General features: G+C 41.1%; 1 protein-coding gene across 3 annotated transcripts; it reads left to right on the top strand.

The window, feature by feature from the left end:
* The first annotated feature begins 861 nt into the window (after positions 1 to 861).
* On the top strand, positions 862 to 21,501 carry os9 (OS9 endoplasmic reticulum lectin). 3 transcript variants are annotated; one of them, XM_079680958.1, is made up of 15 exons: positions 863 to 1,052; positions 1,444 to 1,626; positions 6,781 to 6,844; positions 6,921 to 6,997; positions 10,622 to 10,720; positions 15,287 to 15,488; positions 15,722 to 15,907; positions 16,050 to 16,162; positions 16,510 to 16,570; positions 16,945 to 17,027; positions 18,463 to 18,669; positions 18,805 to 19,006; positions 19,418 to 19,585; positions 20,086 to 20,195; positions 20,381 to 21,501. In XM_079680958.1, exons 1-15 carry the CDS (start codon positions 885 to 887, stop codon positions 20,516 to 20,518), a joined length of 2,061 nt encoding a protein of 686 aa, XP_079537084.1. In that variant the 5' UTR covers positions 863 to 884; the 3' UTR covers positions 20,519 to 21,501. The 3 variants fall into 3 exon arrangements, with proteins under 3 accessions (XP_079537085.1, XP_079537084.1, XP_079537086.1); XM_079680960.1 differs by lacking the exon at positions 863 to 1,052 and adding an exon at positions 1,078 to 1,365; XM_079680959.1 differs by lacking the exon at positions 19,418 to 19,585 and having other exon boundaries at positions 862 to 1,052.
* The last annotated feature ends 530 nt before the right edge of the window (positions 21,502 to 22,031 follow it).

Raw genomic sequence — 22,031 nt, 5'->3', positions numbered from 1 at the left:
GTTATGTGGCGCAATTAGGGTGGCGCGGCACGGTTTCGCCGCTGCGAGGCTCCACTAGCATTCATCCAATAATTGTGCTTGGGGCCTCAAATTTGCCCCATGGCCCTGGTTATTCTTGAAAATACTTCATCTGCAATATCTTTTTGGGCCGTAAATCAATATACTTATGCTATTAATGTAATTTTAGGTTTGCACATCTTTATTTATAATTTTTACAAAATGTACATCTCTTCAGTTCGAACCCTGAACGCATATTGTCCACCTGAGTGGACATATAAAAATCTCTTTGAAAAAACTAGATAAAAAAAAAAAAAGTTCAAATCTTGTTTTTCATGCCCCAAGAGCAATAATAACACTTGGTAAAAAAAATCCTGACTGAGGCTTTCATAATTCATGCATGAAAGGGCAAAAAAGTAGCAAAGCTTGAGTTCAAATATCAAGGTAATAAAATGTGGTGAAGGAGTTTTTAGTTATTATTACTATACATGTATTATCCAAAGTTACCTAATATAACATTTTCGTTTTTAAATATTAGAATAAAGTAGAGTGTTGTTACTATAAAAAAATAATCCGCATACATGTCATTTAGCCAAATTGGCTCGTGATGCGTCATTACCACAACGGATGCCCAATGGTGGCTAGACTGTACCAATGTTTGAGTTTATTGTGAAAAGACAAACGTTGGCAGTGATTTTTGTGTCACAAATTTGGAGGCACCGCCCATTCACTCTGTACCGGTGTTGTAAACTAAGCTCACCCATGGACACTCAACTATTGACTGACATGCAAACTATCCAATGGCAGAGCAGCACGTCTCATCTCGACCAATCAGCAGCTACCAAGTCAGGCGTTCTGTGTTTTGTTTCTGTCAGACTAATGGGGGCATGATGAGAGAGTCTATCATGGCTGTTTCCTTGGTACGGTGGCTAAACAGATTGTATGTTTTCTTGTTGATTTGTCCACTCTGTGTCTCAGCCTTCTTGAATCTAGAAGAGCTGAATGAGATGAAATATGGGATTCAAATTCTTCCCGATCCCGTCATGTTGGGGCAGGTGAGTGAGGGTACTTAGGGAAGGTAACCAACCGTTAGCTTGCTAGCCATAAAGTAGGTTAGCTCTCGTACAATATCTTCCTTTAATGTTACTTGTGCGAGGATTGAATAACCTGTGTCTTAGCTAGTTGAGAAATTGTATTTAAGTTGTACACATTAAATGTAGGAGAACACGTATATTCTGAAGGTATTTCTATGAGAGCTACGCAGCAACCATTGTTGACAGCTGTCACAACACAACATCCCACACACTCAGCAAGTTGCAACTTCTTTACATTATGAAAGACTAACCACGAAGACAGTCTCAAACCAAGGTAGTTAAGAGGATAAGGTGCAAATGTATGCCATTGCCACACTTGAAGAAGCTGCAGCTGACAGTGTTTCTCATTCAGACCAAGGCAGAGGAGGTGATGATGGTGTCCAGTAAGTACAAGCAGCTGTATGAGTGTCGACTTCCAGCCCAGGCCGTCCGGTTCCACAAGGACTCAGCCACTGAGCCGGAATCACAGGGGTACACTGGGCCAGACATCCCAGAACTACTCAGTCCAATGCACAGTGCCCAGTGTCTGGTGAAGGTTAGTTCTCTACTGCTTATCTGGGGGATCCAATAATCAAATGCATATGCTGTTTGGAAACTAATTCAAACTTGTATCCATCCGAGATAGAGCTGTCTTTGATGTAAACTGTAAGACACTGACTACGACTTTCACTATTACAGTGGGGCAAAAAAGTATTTAGTCAGCCACCAATTGTGCAAGTTCTCCCACTTAAAAAGATGAGAGGCCTGTAATTTTCATCCTAGGTATACCTCAACTATGAGAGACAAAATGAGAAAAGAAAATCCAGAAAATCACATTGTCTGATTTTTAAAGAATTTATTTGCAAATTGTGGTGGAAAATAAGTATTTGGTCAATAACAAAAGTTAATCTCAATACTTTGTTATATACGCTTTGTTGGCAATGACAGAGGTCAAACCTTTTCTGTAAGTCTTCACAAGGTTTTCACACACTGTTGCTGGTATTTTGGCCCATTCCTCCATGCAGATCTCCTCTAGAGCAGGGATGTTTTGGGGCTGTCGCTGGGCAACAAGGACTTTCAACTCCCTCCAAAGATTTTCTATGGGGTTGAGATCTGGAGACTGGCTAGGCCACTCAAGGACCTTGATATGCTTCTTACGAAGCCACTCCTTCGTTGCCCAGGTGGTGTTTTTGGGATCATTGTCATGCTGAAAGACCCAGCCACGTTTCATCTTCAATGCCCTTGCTGATGGAAGGAGGTTGTCACTCAAAATCTCACGATACATGGCCCCATTCATTCTTTCCTTAACACGGATCAGTCGTCCTGGTCCCTTTGCAGAAAACAGCCGCAAAGCATGATGTTTCCACCCCCATGTTTCACAGTAGGTATGGTGTTCTTTGGATGCAACTCAGCATTCTTTCTCCTCCAAACACGTCTAGTTGAGTTTTTACCAAAAAGTTCTATTTTGGTTTCATCTGACCATATGACATTCTCCCAATCCTCTTCTGGATCATCAAAATGCTCTCTAGCAAACTTCAGACGGGCCTGGACATGTACTGGCTTAAGCAGGGGGACACGTCTGGCACTGCAGGATTTGAGTCCCTGGCGGCGTAGTGTGTTACTGATGGTAGCCTTTGTTACTTTGGTCCCAGCTCTCTGCAGGTCATTGAGTAGGTCCCCCCGTGTGGTTCTGGGATTCTTGCTCACCGTTCTTGTGATCATTTTGACCCCACGGGGTGAGATCTTGCGTGGAGCCCCAGATCGAGGGAGATTATCAGTGGTCTTGTATGTCTTCCATTTTCTAATAATTGCTCCCAAAGTTGATTTCTTCACACCAAGCTGCTTACCTATTGCAGATTCAGTCTTCCCAGCCTGGTACAGGTCTACAATTTTGTTTCTGGTGTCCTTTGACAGCTCTTTGGTCTTGGCCATAGTGGAGTTTGGAGTGTGACTGTTTGAGGTTGTGGACAGGTGTCTTTTATACTGATAACGAGTTCAAACAGGTGCCATTAATACAGTTAACAAGTGGAGGACAGAGGAGGCTCTTAAAGAAGAAGTTATAGGTCAGTGAGAGCCAGAAATCTTGTTTGTTTGTAGGTGACCAAATACTTATTTTCCACCATAATTTGCAAATAAATTCTTTAAAAATGTGATTTTCTGGATTTTTTTTTTTCTCATTTTGTCTCTCATAGTTGAGGTATACCGAGCATGAAAATTACAGGCCTCTCATATTTTTAAGTGAGAGAACTTGCACAATTGGTGGCTGACTAAATACTTTTTTGCCCCACTGTATGTATGTTGGCTTTTTAAGGAAGACTAATGTGTGACTGAGCAAAAAACCTTCCACACAATTCTGATCACTCAATCCATAGTCGATGGTGTAAATTGTGTATGTGTAGTATATTCTCTGCAGTATGAACGCTAGTTTGTTTGTATAAGAATTTAAACAATTGGTCAACTATTTGATGACAGAAAATAATGACCAATATTTTTGAAAACATGTAATTTAAAGACATCAATTTGGTAACTTTGTTCTGACATTTTATGAGCAACCAACAATTAATCTAAAAGATAACCAGCCAATTTATTTTAAACAAATAAATGTAGCTGTCCTGGGGTAAAGAATGTGGATATTGTGCACATCCATTCACAACTTTCTGCAAGAACAAAGAAGCATTCATCATAAAAAGGGAGAGTCTGTACACTGAATTTTGACAATAAAAACCACCAACCCATACATACTGTACACCAGATAAACCTTTTTATTATAACTTCTGTCAACTTTCAGCATGTAATTCAACATACAAGGAAAACACATGCCATACAATTCCAACTGGGTTTTCCTGTCAATACTCAATTCAAGATAACATTGAGAAAACACAGTCCTTATATGCAAGTGTATGGCAGAACATAAATCTGTTAAGTGCTTGTAGTTCCCTCTGGATAATGCAATTGGTGTTGACATCAACCAGTCACAATTGGATTTGCTGTTAACACAATCCTGATATATCTGAGCACAGCCACTAAAACTGAGTCATATTCATACATGTGGTCTTTCCAGGACAACCACATTCCTCTTACTCATTGCACTGAGTTGCTTCTCTGTATGGCACCTTTTACACAATTAACTTGATTTATATCTTCACTCCACTGGCTGCCCGTTCTTTCGAGGATTCAGTTTAAAACTATTTTATTTACTTTTAAAGCCCTCAATGGCTGAACTGTTACACAGCTACAGTACATGCCCACTCGCACTCTCAGGTCAGCTGATCAGTTGCTCCTGAGGGTGCCAAAAACAAAGTCTAAGCGCAGAGGGGACCGTGCTTTCTCTGCTGCCGCCCCTAAACTCTGGATAAACCTGCCCTTGCTAATCAGACAGGCTCCCACACTGTCTGTTTTTAAATTCCGTCTTAAAACCCAGCTCTTCTCCTTAGCATTCGGAACCAAGTAGATTGTTGCTTTTATTTGCTTGCAGTGGTCTATTTTTGGTTATTTTTATTTTGTAATTGTTACATTTATTCTGGTTTGTTTTGTGTTTCGGATCTTTTATGTGATTTTATACTTATTTTCATGTTTTGTGAGCTGAGCTGTGTGATTTTATATTGTATGTATCTCTCTGCAGCACTTTGGTCTGGAGGTTTTAAAGTGCTTTATAAATAAAGTTGGATTGGATTTATAAATCATTATCAGCTACACATGTAAGTTTATCTTGTGCTGATTAATGTTTTCACTGTTTGATTTCTAGAGTTTAGTTAAGGTTCCTACCACAGAGATCCTGCTGTAGGAACAAAATGGAAACGGAAGATTACACAACCGTGTTCAGTTCTGTGTTCACAAGCCTTCCTGTCTAGTGTGAGTGTAGGGAACCAAGTCTTTGTTCCAAAACAAATTAGGCTTAAAAAAAGCAGGTCGCTGGCAGGATATTAATTAGTTCCTCAAACCACTTCCCAATAACATACTGTCCTTAACACTTCATAAGATACTTGTGTCTGGCTGCGTTAAAACAAGCCATTACTGTTACTACCCATGCCATTGTGGCTATGATTGTGTTGGAGACAGTATATAATTTAGAGCCTCATTTTAAGTAATAAGTTAAAACAATAGATGTCATGAAAAAAACGAGTTGATGTTTCACATACCAAAACCCTTTATTGTTTTATTTACAACCGTGGCTGATGTTCTTATGACTAAAGTGCTGATGAGGCTATAGAGTGGCGAAGTCACGCCCACTTACTTCCGCATCATGGGACCTTATTCCGAAAAAATAATACATTGAAGTCAATGGAGAGAGAAAACTTATCTTTTGATCCCGTTTGAATTTTGCCATGAATTACACATATTTTGTTTGTCAATCTTAAAAAATCATCTCCAAAAAATTCAAAGTTTGTCTTAAAACTGTTGAAATATAAGACTATGAAAAATACGCAACTAGAAAGACTACAAATCCCAGAGTCGCGTAAGTGATGTCATAATTGTTTTCCTCCACTAGAGATAGCTAAAATCAGATAACTTTAACAAGATGCCTGTGTGCTTAGTACCAGGTTGTTATCATACCAGCAATGGGTCTTGCTCGTTCTTTCGCTTCCCGTCTGATGAAAGAACCAGGAGTGGCTGGATCAAGTTAGCTACCTAGCTAGTAGCTAGCACGTTAGTTAGCATTACAGCCTTGTCATTTTTATTAGCCTTAACATGAAGTAACATTAAGTAACCCAACATGTTAAACAGTAAGAGTAGTAGTCATATTTCGTGAACCCTTTGAAGAGTACTGTCACCAGTGTGATCATTCTAATACACAATGTAAGCCCGGGGGAGAAATGCTAACGCTACATTAGCACCTGCGATCTTTTCTACTTCACGCTATTTGCACAAATGGTTGACATTAAACATTAAAAAGACCAGGAAATTAAGAAAGAATCAAAGGAAGGCAGGCAGGCAGCATAGCATGACATTCTTCTGGACGTGTTTCATTGTGGTGATACTGAGGGTTGACAAGACAGTAGTGACGGCCATCTTGGTGACGTGTGTTGTTCTGCTAGACCGGAGATGTAGTTCCTTCAGCGTTTCACACAAACAAATGTTACTTCACAGTTTAACGACACATCTTTTTTTTTTTTTACTTGCAAAATTATCTTTTAAATTGACAAACATCATATGTGTAATTCGTGGCACAATTCAAACGGGATCGAAAATAATCTTTCTCTCTCCATTGACTTCAATACATAATTTTTCCGAAATAAGGTCCCATGGAGCTCCCCCGGAAGGGGAGGGACTTCGCCACTCTATATGCATCTGCTGACTCTTCCCCCTTGGGAAACCCTGATGTATCAATACAACAGGAACTTAATACAGCCTGTAATTGTTTAAACATTACAGTTGTTGGTATAAAATAGCTGTCGAGTGCGCTTGCATTGAGAGGATACAGTATTTTGTAAGTATTTTCAACATACTACTTGACTTTATCATTTCAACACAAACACACACTAGCTTAATAGTCCTCGTCCATCCTGACATATACATTTGTAATCAGCAATAAAGATTGACGTTTAGAAAGCATGTTGTAAACACCAGTACAAGTTGTTTGAGTATGTCAAATTGTTATAGCATTAGCGATTATACTGTAGATGACACTGGGCAAGTACTATAAATGAAAAGGAAAATATGTCCGTTAATCAATGTTTATTAAACCGTTGCTGTCTTTGTTTTGCCGCAGACGAAGGACTGGTGGACGTATGAGTTCTGCCATGGTCGGCACATCAGACAGTACCACCTTGAAGGTAAGAGCTCACCTTGATGTTTTTTATCTGTGTTTCACAAGAATTGCTTTGACGGCTGTTGTTCCTCTCCCCTCAGACACAGAAATCAAAGGGGACATTCTCTTCCTTGGTCATTATGAATCTGAATTTGATTGGAGCAATGACACAGCAAAGGTAAAGTTGCCATAATGTTGTGGTGGTTTTTAAAACTGATTTCTCGTTTACATTTAAATAGCCGATGCATGATTAAATGGCCTTCGACTAAAGTTATTTTGGGTTAATTAGGAAATGCATGCTAAATTACTTATTTCAGTTGATCTACAGTATAAGCACCTCTCTGGTGAACACAGGTTTAAAGTTTAACAATTTTTTTTTACGGGGACACTTATCAATTGATCAACTATCATATTTTAAGTTGAATAAGAATTTCTAAGGTCAAGGATAGCCCTACATTACATTACATTACATTGCATTGAGCTGACGCTTTTATCCAAAGCGACTTACAATAAGTACATTCGAACAGGAAGATACCACCTTGAAGAAAACAGAATCATATAAGTATGTCAGGTTTCATAGAGCTAAAACATTTCAAGTGCTACTCAACTGGCTTTAGATAAGCCAGTCCTTTGTTAGTATATAAGTGCTCTGTTAGCAGTTCTTTGTTACTAATTCTATCGCTCGAAGTGGAGTCGAAAGAGATGAGTTTTCAGTCTGCGCCGGAAGATGTGCAAGCTATCTGCTGTCCTGATTTCAATGGGGAGCTCATTCCACCATTATGGAGCCAGGATAGCAAACCCACGTGTTTTTGCTGATGGGAACTTGGGTCCCCCTCGCAGTGCGGGTGCAGCGAGCTCTTTGGCCGATGCAGAGTGGAGTGCACGTGCTGGGGTGTACAGTTTAACCATGTCCTGGATGTAGGAAGGGCCAGATCCATTCGCAGCATGGTACGCAAGTACCATTGTCTTGAAGTGGATTCTAGCAGTTACTGGAAGCCAGTGAAGGGAGCGGAGGAGCGGCGTGGTGTGGGAAAATGTAGGAAGGTTGAAGACCAGACGAGCCGCTGCATTCTGGATAAGCTGCAGAGGTCGGATGGCACATGCAGGTAGACCAGCCAGGAGGGAGTTGCAGTAGTCTAGGCGTGAGATGACGAGAGCCTGGACCAGAACCTGCGCTGTTTTCTGGGTCAGCTGGGGACGTATTCTCCTGATGTTGTAAAGCGTGTATCTGCAGCACCGGGTTGTAGCAGCGATGTTTGCAGTGAAGGACAGTTTGTTATCTAGGGTCACACCCAGATTCCTTGCAGTCTGAGTCGGGGAAACAACAGAGGTGTCGATGTTGATTGGTAGGTCAAGAGTGGGACAATCTTTTCCCAGAAGGAAAAGCAGTTCAGTCTTGTCAAGGTTGAGCTTGAGGTGATGAGCAGACATCCACTGAGAGATGTCAGCTAGACAAGCAGAGATGCGTGCGACGACCTGGGTCTCTGAGCGGGGAAAGGACAGAATTAATTGGGTGTTGTCAGCGTAGCAGTGGTATGAAAAACCATGCGGGTTAGTGACTGATCCGAGCGAGTTTGTGTACAAGGAGAAGAGGAGGGGACCAAGAACAGAGCCCTGAGGGACCCCTGTAGTTAATTGACAAGGGTCGGATTCGGACCCTTTCCAAGTTACCCTGTAAGTGCGGTCTTTGAGGTATGAGGTGAGGAGGGAAAGTGCAGAGCCTGACACTCCAAGTTCTTGGAGAGTGCGAAGGAGGATCTGATGGTTCACCGTGTCGAATGCAGCAGACAGGTCCAGAAGGATGATGACAGAGGAGAGGGATGCTGCTTTAGCAGTGTGCAGTTCCTCAGTGACAGCAAGGAGGGCAGTTTCTGTTGAGTGACCTGCCTTGAAACCAGACTGGTGCGGATCCAGAAGGTTGTTCTGATGGAGATAACAGGAGAGTTGTTTAAAGGCAGCGCGTTCAAGTGTTTTAGACAGGAACGGGAGGAGAGAGACAGGCCTGTAGTTTATAAAATCAGACGGGTTGAGATTGGGTTTCTTTAGGAGAGGGTTTACTCTTGCCTCCTTGAGACTGTTTTGAAAGTTACCAGAAGTTAGAGAAGACTTGATGAAATGGGTGAGAAACGGTAGAATATCAGGAGCGATAGTCTGAAGGAGGTTTGAGGGGATATGGTCCAGAGGACATGTGGTAGGGTGGGCTGAAGTAATGAGGGTAAGAACCTCACTTGGAGAGAGAGGGGAGAAGGAGGTCAGTGTGTGGGTGAAAGGAGGGTCTGGTGACCCAGCGGTGAGTAAAGGTGAGTCAGAAAAAGAAGAGCGAATATCATCAACCTTTTTTTCAAAGTAGTTAACAAAGTCGCTTGACAGAAGGGAGGAGGGGGAAGGGGCTTTGGGGGGGTCAAGGAGGGAAGAGAAAATAGAAAATAGTTTTTTGGGATTGGAATAGGAAGATCTTATCTTGAAAGAAAGTGCTTTTTGCCTGAGAGATCGAAGCAGAGAAAAAGGAGAGGAGAGCCTGATAGGTTAGGAGGTCGTCATGGTGTTTGGATTTCCACCGTTTCCGCTCTGCTGCCCGAAGGATTGTTCTATTAGCACGCAGTGTGTCATTTAGCCAGGGAGCAGGAGGAGACTGACGAGCCTGCCGAGATGTGAGAGGACAGAGAGAGTCCAGAGAGGATGAGAGAGTAGAGAGGAGAGTTTCTGCAGCAGAGTTTGGAAGCAGAAGTTGAAGGGAGGGCCAGGGAGGGCCAGTTTCATGGATGTGTGAGAGGAGATTATCTAATTCCTCCAAGAAGTCCCCCAAGGCGCCGGGTGGACGGTAGAGAACAACAATGGTTAATTGTATAGGATGGGTTACTGTGACGGCATGGAATTTAAAGGTGGACAGAGTGAAGTTAGGTAGCTTGAAGAGGGAAAAGCTCCAGTTGGGAGAGAGCAGGAGACCAGTGCCACCTCCTCTGCTAGAGGGTCTGGGTGTAGGTGTATGGGAGAAGGAATATGCTGTGGAGAGAGCTGCTGGGGTGGATGTGTTGGATGGAGTAATCCAGGTCTCCGTGAGAGCAAGGAAATCCAGAGACAGCAGGGAAGCGTAGCCAGGTATGAAGTCAGTCTTAGGAACAGCTGACTGGCAGTTCCACAGGCCCCCTGAAACTAGCTGTTGGATCTCAGTGGAGCATGTGGGATAGACGAGAGCAGGCCGGTTATATCGATTAGAAGATACACGGGGCCAGTGATAATTGCGAGAAGACACATAAACAGGAATGGAGAAAATACACATGATTATTGCATGAGGGGCTAGAAAACCAAATGAAATAAAAATAAAACACCAGCGATACTTAGCTCAATTAAAGTAGGATTTGCCTCCTCTTTGCCTCCCTACATGATATGAGTTGAACCCTATGTGGTGGTGCTTACTGGAAACCGCCACATGCAACTGTCTCGGATGTTCATTTAACATTTTCTCATCACATAATGGATGAGTCCCTGACCTCTTTTGTAAGAAAGGAAGAGTTTTTCTCTGTTTCCAACCAAATACATGGTCATTACTCATCATCCTCCATCTTTAAGCTACAGACAAACAGATAAAATCACTATTGTATTTGCTAAACATTTGCATGTCTAAGAAGTGCTTATCTTCTGCAGGTGATTTGTTATTCAAAGAGCTGCAGGTGCAACCCTGCCCTTCAAATAATGTGTTTGGTGATTTAACAGGTTTCAGTAATGATGACTTTCTGTGAATCATTGGAAGTGCAAGAACATCAGAAGCATCTATCTTATCATGATCATTTCTGTTTCCCAGGCCTCGAAACAGCACAGACTGAAGCGCTACCACAGCCAGTCCTATAGAAATGGCTCAAAGTGCGACCTCATTGGAATTCCAAGAGAGACTGAAGTCCGGGTGAGACTTTTGAATCCGGGATAGATTTTTACCCTTCTGCTTTGGCTAAAACTGTATTTGAAGTTGTGCGCATAAGGCTGATATGACCCTTACATGAGTATGGATCATTGTTTATATCAACTAACTTAAAAAACAAATCACAAGTACATAATATAAACAAAAAGCAACATGTTATGAAGCAGAAAAAAAGAAAAATAATCTCAGAAACTCAGGAAATGTATCTGTTACTCCAGCAGTGTTCCCCCGATATACAAATAGTGGCGGCGCTGCGCCGCGGCTGAAATATGCGCGCCGCTGCTAGGGTGCGCCAGCCAGGTACCCAAAAAAAAAAAAGAACTATTTTTTTCTTTACATTTTTTTATTAAAATAATAAGTGGCTTTTTCATTTTTGATTGTTTTTTATGTGGATTTGTAGTATTTGTGTTACTGTATGTTCAATAAAGGTGCATATTTGCTAAATCTTGAGACACTGCCACTGTATGTACTAGGCAGGGCCGATTGCTGGCACGGCGACATAGGCGGTCGCCTAGGGCGCCAGATCTGGGGAGCGCTGCGCTGGTAGCTCTGGGAGCGAAAAAACATTTTTGACCGTTGGCGCTCATCCTAATTTTCGGCCTTGATGTAACAACATTCATAATTAAGTAAATGTAACACCCTTTTCATTCCGGTTGCACTTTTCATTTGCCCTGTACGATGGGCGCTGTAAGTGATGAAAGTGGGGGATGTTGGCTTATCAGGCGCCCGCAGCCAAAGTGCGAGCATGGGAGCGAGAGAACGAGCGAGGAAGAGGGAGAGAGAGGGCGCACCGGGACCGGCACTGTTGTTATTTGAATCTGGTGCTAGCTGCGCTAACGGATATAAGAAGTAGATGTTTCTACAACCAGGGTGGAGGAGAGCTCTCTTGTCAGACTGAGAGGCTCAGTGAGGTTAAGGACTCTCTGAGTGTTTAGATAGTTAATTTTAGTCTAAGTTATCTCAGTGGGTCTCAAACGTTTTGACCACAAATTATGTAAACACATATTTCCAAGGCACTCCTTTATAATTATTAGGATAAATACAAACAGGTTTGAAATCATTCCAATGTATACTATAGGACAGTAATCCAAAAATATCGTTTAAAGTTGGAGAGATACAAAAATATGCATAAATAAATCAATGTTAACTTGGTAAAATAAGATATGAATGAACAACAGAAATAAAAGAAGTTACATTAATTTATTATTGGCTATGGTAGGTTATTGGTTATGTTCTTATACTTATTTGATTATTAAAATGTAAACCGATCTTTTTCATATGGGTGTTTTAGAGTTGTACCCCCTAGATCAGGGGCCGTATTCACAAAGCATTTTATCTTACCGCTAGGAGTGCTCCTAACTCGCGCTAAAACATTTTACGTAGGAGTTTTTTCTTAAAAGTTATTCACAAAGCCGCTGAGACCTACTCATACTAAGGATAAATCACTAAGAGTGAACTAAGAGTGACGCGCCGTTGCTATGGATTACGTCAATTCTCGTGCATGAGTTTAGAAGCGGTCAGTACGGTGATTGGTTGTTCAGAGCAGGCGATCTCGGTGAAACTCATCCGCAACATCCCACAAACGAGCCCACTAAATCACCGAAAAACAAGGAAATAGCCTAGGCTATAAATGTATTCCTATGAAATAGTTATGGACAGTGCAGTTAGCAGAATACACGCATGATGACAAGTTTGTGCAGACCACGATAATGACGTTGTATACAGGGCCGTGGGAAGTAGGGGTGCTGAGGGTGCTGCAGCACCCCCTGGTGGAGGACAGGGGATATGCACTTCCACAAGATTAAATACAAATATAATTTAAAAAAAATGAATTTTCAGCCTTGATGTAACAACATTCATAATTAAGTAAAGATAACTCCCTTTTCACCCCGGTTACATTTTCCATTTGCCCCGTACGATGGGCGCTGTAAGTGATGAAAGTGGGGGATGTTGGCTTATCAGGCACCCGCAGCTCACAGCCAGCGTGAGAGAGAGAGAGAGAGAGAGGGATAGATAGATTGAGAGAGGGGGTGCACCGGTACCGGCTGGGATTGTTGTTAAATTCTGCTGCGCTAACGGATATAAGAAGATGTTTCTACAATAATGTGGAGGGAGAGCTCTCCTGTCAGACTGAGAGGCTCAGTGAGGTAAAAGACTCTGAGTGTTTAGATAGTTGAGTGGGTCTCAAATGTTTTGATCACAATTTATGTAAACAAATATTTCCAAGGCACTCCTTTATAATTATTAGGCTGAATAAAAACAGGTTTGAAATCATTCCAATGTATACTATAGGACAGTAAACCAAAAATATTGTTTAAAACTGGAGAGATTTAAAAATATGCAAAAATAAATAAATGTTAACTGATGAGATATAAATTAACCACAAAAATAAAACAAGTTAGCCTACATTTATTTATTATTGGCTATGGTAGGTTATTGGATATGTTCACATACAAACCGATCTTTTTCATATGGGTGTTTAGAGTTGTATCCCCTAGACCAGTCTCTAGCAATTGTGCACCCCCGGAACCCCCAAGAAGATGTGAAGTCCACCCCCAATTAAAACATGTTATAATACTAAATACATTTGAAGCCTTTTATATAAGCTGTCCACCATGTCAATACGTTTCTGTGTTTGTAGTGTATTGGTCTTTTGTAGAGGTTTTTCATTGGAAGCTAAAATCTTGCCTAGGGCAGCACATTGGTCAGAACCAGCCCTGGTGTCATCCCCACAGCACCCCCCATTTGAAACATGTTCCCACGGCTATGGTTGTATATGCACGTTAAAGAGAGAGAGCAAACAATAAAAATACGTAAATCGCATTAAATCAAGGAGGCAATTAAAAGCACCCTGCAAACTATTATCCAATGAGCATATTTCTAGCACTCTAACACTTTCAATAACAGCCCATACCGCCGTTCAAGTCCCCCTATCATGATGAATGAAAACAATCTGCGTGTTGATGGAATGTACTTTCTTTCTATTGACGAACACGTCCTAATCTTTTGATGGCGCAATTATTTTTATGTGCGTCCCGTCAATAGCACCGACCACACCGGGCATACCTGCAATTGCCATGAAGTTGGCTTTGATCCTGTGTAGTTGTTGATTGTCCAAAGGAAATCGGATAAACTGTTGGATGATATGTGGTCTAGAGAGCGCGTTGATGGTTTGGTCTATGGCACGGCTGACTGATGGTTGCGATATTCCTAAATCGGCGGCATTGCAAAGTTGCATTTTCCCTGTTGCTAAATATCGTAGTGTTGCCAAACAATTTATTTCCGGACTAATCGGGTTATTCCTGTTAGTCGGGGATGTTAATGCATCCCGCACTAATTCCACAACAAGTGTGATACCCTCACGATTTAGCTTGATATCTCTTGATCAATTCACAGTCTTCCATTGTCTCCAAAACATTTCGTCTCGCAGCCATTTTCAGATTCTTTTACTGAGTTAGGAGTCCTCTCGAGGACTTTTAAGCTCTCCTAAACTTAGGTGCTACTTTTAGGCCTAAAATACTTTGTGAATTGCTCTTAGTGAATAAAATTAGGAGTCCTAAATTTAAGACTGACACGCCCATTATGTTTAGGAGTTTCTCCTAAATTCGCCAGTTAGGAGCTACTTTTAGCCCTAAGATCCTTTGTGAATACGGCCCCTGGTCTCTAGTAATTGTGTGCTCAAAGTGCACCATTTTACTTTAAAATGTTCAAAAAAAATCTTCCCGGGGGGGGGGGGGGGCATACCCCGGGACCCCCCTAGAGGATGTGACGTCCACCCTCCAATTCAAACATGTTCATACAATAATAAATACATTTGAAGTCATTTTGACGTATATTACCTATGTCAATAAGTTTCTGTTTTTGTAGTGTATTTGTCTTTTGTAGAGATTTTTCATTTATTCTTTACATATAAAATCTCGCCTAGGGCAGCAAATTGGCTAGGTAATAGGCCTCAAGAGCCTTTCTTGTGCTGGCAGACACATAGAAACAAATTGGCGGGGCGCACTTCGCACACACTAAAAGATTCCACGCGCTCCGCGCTCACATTATGCTGGGCCCACGTGCCTTAGCACCGCTGCTACGACTCCATCCTAGGGGAAACACTGTCCAGTATTCATTGTTTTTACTTTCTGAACCAATAGCTAAAGTAATTAAAGCCTGGTTGCCGTTTACTGTGACTCAAAACTATTTGGTATAGAATTAGGCTATGATAATTATTAAGATCAATTGTGTACACATGAATGATCTTTCTGTGTATTATTTTTCAAGACACCAAACACATTCCTCTAAAGCTCATCAATGTTTCTGTAATAAAATCACACGTGTTTTAATAGAGACTTTTTAAGATTGAGCCATGGCAACAAAACAAAATTCTGGATATACTTAATGAATTAGTTTCTAATAACTTTTTGGGTGATCATAAAGTATCAATGAGGTAGAAGTCCACACACAACATTCACAGAAACTCTAACCCCATTGAAAATGATTCATGTTGTAGCACCAGGTGATCTTCCTAAACACAACTCATTCATTTGACTTCATTTTTCCCAGTTTGTGTGTGAAGAAGGCTCTAATGACTACATCGCCCGAGTGGACGAGCCTCAGTCGTGCCGCTATGTTCTGACAGTTCACACCAGTCGTACCTGCCAGCATCCGTTCCTGCGGCCTCCATCCACTGCCAAGCCCCAGGGCATTGTGTGCCAGCCAGCTCTGAGCGCCCAGCAGTACATGGACTACGTCAAGGCTCAAGTCTGTGAGTTGACAAAAATGAATGGGCCAGTGACGCAGCATATGGAGAAAATGTTGCTTTAATTCTTTAATGTGTTGGAGCAGGATATAATGTGGGAAAGGAGTATTTAACAGTGTGATGGATAAAAGGTGTTTGATATAGAAAGTCTTCAACTGTCTAATTTTAAAACTATAAAAAATGTGTGACATGATTGCTCTTTCTTCTCCTCCTTCCTCTTTCCCTCTGTCGGTTCCCAGCGGACACAAAGCGTAAAGTGGAGCAGATCTCAGAGGAGCTGAGGACTCTCGATGAGATGTTGGCTGCTAATGAAGGGTCAGATGGAGCAGTGGAGGTAACAGCAGAGGAGGTAACAGCAGAGGAGGTAACAGCAGAGGAGACATCACCTGCACCAAGTGATGACCTGGGCCCGTCAGACAATACAGGTTTTCTTTTCTTTACACAAGAGGCAAAATACAATCAAAAGTATTTTAGTATTATGTCAATTAACAACAGAAAAATAAGCACTGCATTTGTATTTCTGTCTTGAGAAATGTAAACCTTGTGTGTGCTTTTATATTGAAACAGATACTGCTGGTTTATCTGAGGAGGCCGGGTCAGAGGAGGCAGAAGATTCTGACTTCTGGGAGGGAGTTTCAAAGCCTGGGACTTCAAAAACAACAGAGTCCCAACAGGACAAGGTAAAGAAATACAGCTTTAGAGTCAGTAGTCCTTTTTGAATGATGCTTAATAAAAGACCTGGCTAGCCTTATCATTTTCACAATGTCAAAACATTGCTTATTTTCTATGGATAGTCCTAAGGATATTTTTAAATCTCATTTTATTGGAGTAAATGTTTAAAATTCACACATAGTTCATGCTTTTTCAATGAATGATGTGTGAATCCACTTAACGTGGTTGACATGATATTTTCTTTAATTTACAGGTCATTTTTCCTCCAACCTGAGCTCAACCACTAGAGGGTGTAGGTCACTTCATCTCCCCACTCCATAACTCTAACCCCATTTATTTTGTTTTCTACACACAGGCAGCAGATGACGACTATAACTCATTTACAGACAATGAAGTCATAGATGAGGGTGATGAAGGTGCTACTTTAATTTTTCGGTCTCCACTTCTCTATTATACGCACGCACGCACGCACGCACGCACGCACGCACGCACGCACGCACACACACACACACACACACACACACACACACACACACACACACACACACACACACACACACACACACACACACACACACACACACACACACACACACACACACACAAGATTAATGCCATTAGTGATAAGTCATTGCTTTTGAGAGCTTTAAACTCAAATATATTAGAATGTGTTTGATGAGTCTTTTATTTCAGAATGATCAGAAGTCCAAATTAAGTTCTTTTGAGTAACACTTCTTCTGTGTGTGGTTTTTCAGTGTTTGACTTTTCTCTCTTCACTTGTCTCTTTCAGTCGAAAAATTCAACTTTAAAATCATTACTGACCCAGCAGACCTGATGAAATTTGTCCAACATCTCAAAGAGAGCAACAGGAAGGTCAGTACGTACCCAGATAAAAACATCACTACTCACCTGGAGCCTCATTTATAAAGGGATATACGCTCAAAAAATGGCATACGCCAGTTTCTACGCAATGTTTGCGATTTAATAAACAACAAACTTGACGGGAAAATGTGCGGTCCTCCACGCAAACTCTGACCCATGCGCACGCGGTACGCACAAAACGGGAGAGACGAGAAACTGCGACACAGTTGGCAGAAGAAAGAATGGAGAGAAATATGTGGGAATAATACCATAAACAAAATGTTACCTCTCATTTATCAAATATGAAGAATTCATTTTCACAAATTGATTAAAGCCAATCTGAAAATGATTAAACAAACGCCTGTTTGAGACTCCTCAGTGCACACAAACATAACTTGGAGAAATAAATAAATACGGAAATGTTATTGATCACCCCTCGATTATGTTCTCTTGTTAATTAAGAAATGTATTCTCACAAAAGATGCGGTACGCAGAAGGACAGAATTACTTTAAACTGACGCCGTTTTGCTTTTCTCTAGGTTGTATAGATACGAGCATGGTTTATACCATCACGTTTAATCGTGTTTCATGCCGTTCGCAAATACTTGATAAGTCGCTCGTAAAACACAGGAGGTATGGAAACTAAGAACACCATATGTGATAAATTGTACAGCTAATATAACACAACACGTTAGTTTTATTTCCTTTAACTGGTGGATTATGGATATAGAGTTGCTGCGGGGTTGGTTGAGAGGCACAGGCTGCAGTGGAGACGCTGCGCACAGCTGATCGACAGCTGGACCACAAACCACCAAATACAAAATACAAATGTAGATCCAGTCGTCATGACTCCACTCCGGAGGGATTCCTCAATCATTTCTTACAGTTTCTCATCATGGGGGGTCTCCTGTCCCCGGCACAAACACACTGACACACTGCCTTAGGAAGGCTATGTGTATTTTGTCATTAACTTATTTCGGACCACTTATTTATTTATCTTGGTGACGATCCGACCTCCATGCTGCTACTCTGGTTCAAACTGCATCCACCAAACAATGTGATTTGTCTCCACCTGCCCAAAAGAACCGAAATCTGACACGGTGTGAAATGTCTTTTTTAGATGTTCTGTCATCATTTCCTGCGATCTTCTTCATGCAGTCAGTCAAAATGAATATTAATACGGGGCGTTTCTTTGACTATTTATAGGCAAATATGGGCGTTACGTGAAGCCCGCAAAAACTGCGCCGCATTTCGAGTTGATAGTGATTTATAAAGGGAAACCGGTGTAGGACGTGCGTGCGCATTGTTTTATAAATCAGAATATTTTTGTGCGTATTTATTTTCTTTGTCCGACGTAAGCAACCTTCCCACGTGAATCCTACACAAAGCTTTATAAATGAGGCCCCTGATCACGGGTTTTTCAAATCAATAATTTTCTTCTTTTTAGAAAGCACAACATCAAGCCAAAAGTCAAGGAGAGAACCCGGCAGAGAGCAGCAGAGTAACCGAGAAGCTGGGCGAGGATAAGAAAGACGAGGATGAACACTTGCTACAGGACTTTGAGGATGAGATTGCGGACCTCTCAGTGCCCTCTGAAAAGATTGAAGAGATAAAGGAGGAAATGCAGAAGGATTTTGACAACATCATTAATGAGGTTTCCCGCTAGAGACAACATGAAATGTTAACACCAAGATTGATGTTAAGAGAACAATATTAACATGTTATAAGCCAGATCTGCCACCACGACTTACCAATACTCTGACATGATTGGCTTTCTCCTGTGTTATAGGCTCAGCAGGAATTAGAGACAGAAGGTCTTAAAGGGGAATTTGATCGAACTCAAGCTACACAGACACTGGAGACGACGCTGGATAAGTTACTTGACCATTTGGAAGAGAAAGAGGTGCAGGATCCAGAGCAGCAAACAGCTGGAGGTCAAAGAGCCAGCGACCCCACGAGGGGAAGCCCCAGCCTGGCCCCAAAACAGCCAGGTAACCCGGCCTCCTGCCCTTATTGGCTCATGTTCACATCTGTGCACACTGTCTCCATCCTCCTCAGGTTTCATTCACATATACTGTAGTTGTTTGTTGTGATCTTCCATCCAAAAATATACGCACAAATGGAGTTAGTATGATTCACAGAGAATTTATGTTGTCAGATTATTATTTTTTAGCATAGTTAGTGGTCTTTTCTCTGCTGCCATTGATGTATATGTGGGTCATTGCAATCAGTGATTACATCCAAATTGATAAACTATCACAGAATTATAAATCTATGACGGTTCAAAAATGTTTAGATGGATTACACATTCTTGGCTCTTACCTCCTCCATCCTGTGGCCCTGCTGATGGGATTTTGAGGTGAACTGTGTTGTTTGTCCCTCTTTCTGTCTCGTCAACCCAGACCAAGCGGATGACGACCATGTTAAGATCAAAATTACTAAGTATAAGACGGGCAGCAGCCCTGATGGGGAGGTCAAAGTTCAGGAGATGGGCGAAGGAGACCCGCAGTGGCAGCACATAAAGGACGTTGTTAAAGAACAGCTAGAGAAAGCAGGACTGAAGGCAGAAGGTATGAGGGGGGGGGGGGAGTGCCCGAAACACTCACGGCCTTTTCTCTCTTCCATCTGTTATCTTGAGCACATGGTATTTCTGTACTTTTCTATTCTTAAAAAAACAACAATTGTCAGATCTATGTTTTTACAAAGTTAAGCTGTTAAGAAGATGCTTAACATCATGATTATAACCTGAAAGGGGTCCTTAATTGTTCATGCTGGCAGCAAACGCATGCTTTTATGAAGATCATGATAAAAGATGTGAACACTAGTCTAGGTTCTTAATTTAAGAACAGCAACATTAAAGTTCGTAGTAGCGGGAAATAGCTGTAGCTTATCTTAGAGACAAAGGGAAATACAAAGTTGGGTCCATCTGTGTCCTTTCTTTTTCATCCACTGTTGTGTTTGTGCCATTCTTCATTATGATTTATAGTTTTTTTCCACAGATTTGAGCCACTTATAAGCACGCTTGTTTGACTGGAAAGCCTGCCTTCCCCCCTGTTTTTTTTTCTATCAGGTAAAATTGAGGTGAAGATCTTGACACGAAAAAATGCAGAAGACGCAGGTGATCAGTGGCTGACTGAAGAAGATACTAAGTCCTTCAGGGAGCTCCTCATAAATCTCCTGGTAATTTAAGAAGTGATAATAATTTTTTTGGTGTTAATTTAAAATCTTATTTTAGAGAATTATGCTCTGAAATTCTGTGTTTACCAGCAATTATGTGCTGTAGAGTAAGTTAGGTAATTATTTTCAGCATTCAGTCAGTAGGGCTGTGGTTGTTTTTAAAAACATGTTTTCCACCCATCTTCCAGACTGGAGGCACAGAAGAGGTTTACAAAGAGCAGAAGAGGCAGCAGGAGTTGGAGAACAACTATAGGTTTGTGTGGGGAGAGTCCCAGGAGGAGTCCCAGTCATCCAGCACCACTGACTCAGACGACGTGGACATATGAGATCCTTCAGTGCACCTTTTGTGAAGGTGAACTCTTGTGGAGAACTACAGGGAGGGGGACTCTGAAGCGCAGCCATCCAAAGGATTAAATTTCTGCTATTAAACCTGTTCTGTTGTAGGCACCATTTTAATGTTGCACAATAAAACTGCAACATCTCAGCTGTTCTGTGCAACTGAATGAAGTTATTCCCCTTTTTGATGGGATTCAGTTTTGATAGATGGCGATGTACAGTATCTACATATTTTTTTTATATTTCAGTTAATTTGTACTGAATGTTAGCATTTCCATCTGAAGTTATCAACAGCACACTGTTTAAAGTCAAATTATAATTTACATTAATTTTTTAGGTTGCTATTGACAAAGAAGTCCTTACCTTTATGGACACAGGTAGGAGGATTTGTGCATGCCTCAACAAACTGGAGGAGTGTATGCACAGGTTGTTCATTTCAGTGTTTACTGATCGTGTCTGGATATGGAAAAAGCGAAAAATACTAAAGAGTTCACAGTTAATTTCCTACTTTCCGTTGCTGTTTTTGGGGGATTAGGTTAAACATGACTGTAGATTACAAGTGTCTGTACAGTGCTGTGGCACTTCATATCCCTAGAACAAGGTTCTTTAATGAAAATGTTTCTTTTCATTTGTCCTGGGTTGTTTGAAGGTATTCAAAAGAAAAAGGAGTGTAGGATGGTCAGATCTTCAAGTGTGTTATAGAATGAGAATGTTATATAGCAAAACGAAAACGATTTCAATCAGTTTCAGCGTATCAAAAATAATAAATCCACACAACTTTTCTATGGATCCTTCAAAGGTGTACTTACAGTAAGGGGTGACTTTGTATAATTTGTGAATAATTGTGATAACTTGTAATTCAACATGTACATAATTATTGCGTGAATAGATCTTTTGATGATATTTGATTTGTTGTATATTAACACAAATGAAGTGGGGCTTGAGTTATCAGAGTAAATTGTGTTCAAATTTGTGACTGTGCGTCTCCTTTATGAAACTCAAGGTCACTATGTAACTAAGTCAATACAAACTTTATCAAACACAAATAAGGCATTTGATCCGTAGGGAACCAGCGTCAAGAGTAGATTGGCTTTTCTTAACAGACTATTTGTCTTATCAGATAATGTAGATTGCTCTTGCATGTTATTGCCAAGTAAAAAACAACCAGCCAGACTTTGTTCAAGAGTGGGATGTAGGATCCAGTTCCTTCATGCAACTTAAAGGTAAACAGAAATATCAATGGTTTAAAACCCTTCAACTTGTCCTTAACAAACAAAGATTTGCCATTCATGACATGATTTTCTGCAGCAGTTGTTTTGATCCTCACGCTTCGGCTGCACACTTCTGTAGAGCCGGAAAAAGACAAGATATAATACTGTATTCTTGAATAGGACTATATTACTATAAGGAACACCATGTTTTCATAGTTTGGTACAATTATAAATGTGCTGCATGTTAAATGCAATTATTTAACATGTGTCAACATGGAGCCGAATGGTATAC

Source organism: Notothenia rossii (genome assembly GCF_949606895.1).
Source record: "Notothenia rossii genome assembly, chromosome: 5".
Lineage (NCBI taxonomy): Eukaryota > Metazoa > Chordata > Actinopteri > Perciformes > Nototheniidae > Notothenia > Notothenia rossii.
The sequence above is the reverse complement of the archived record's forward strand: the minus strand, read 5'-3'. Positions and strand labels throughout refer to the sequence as shown.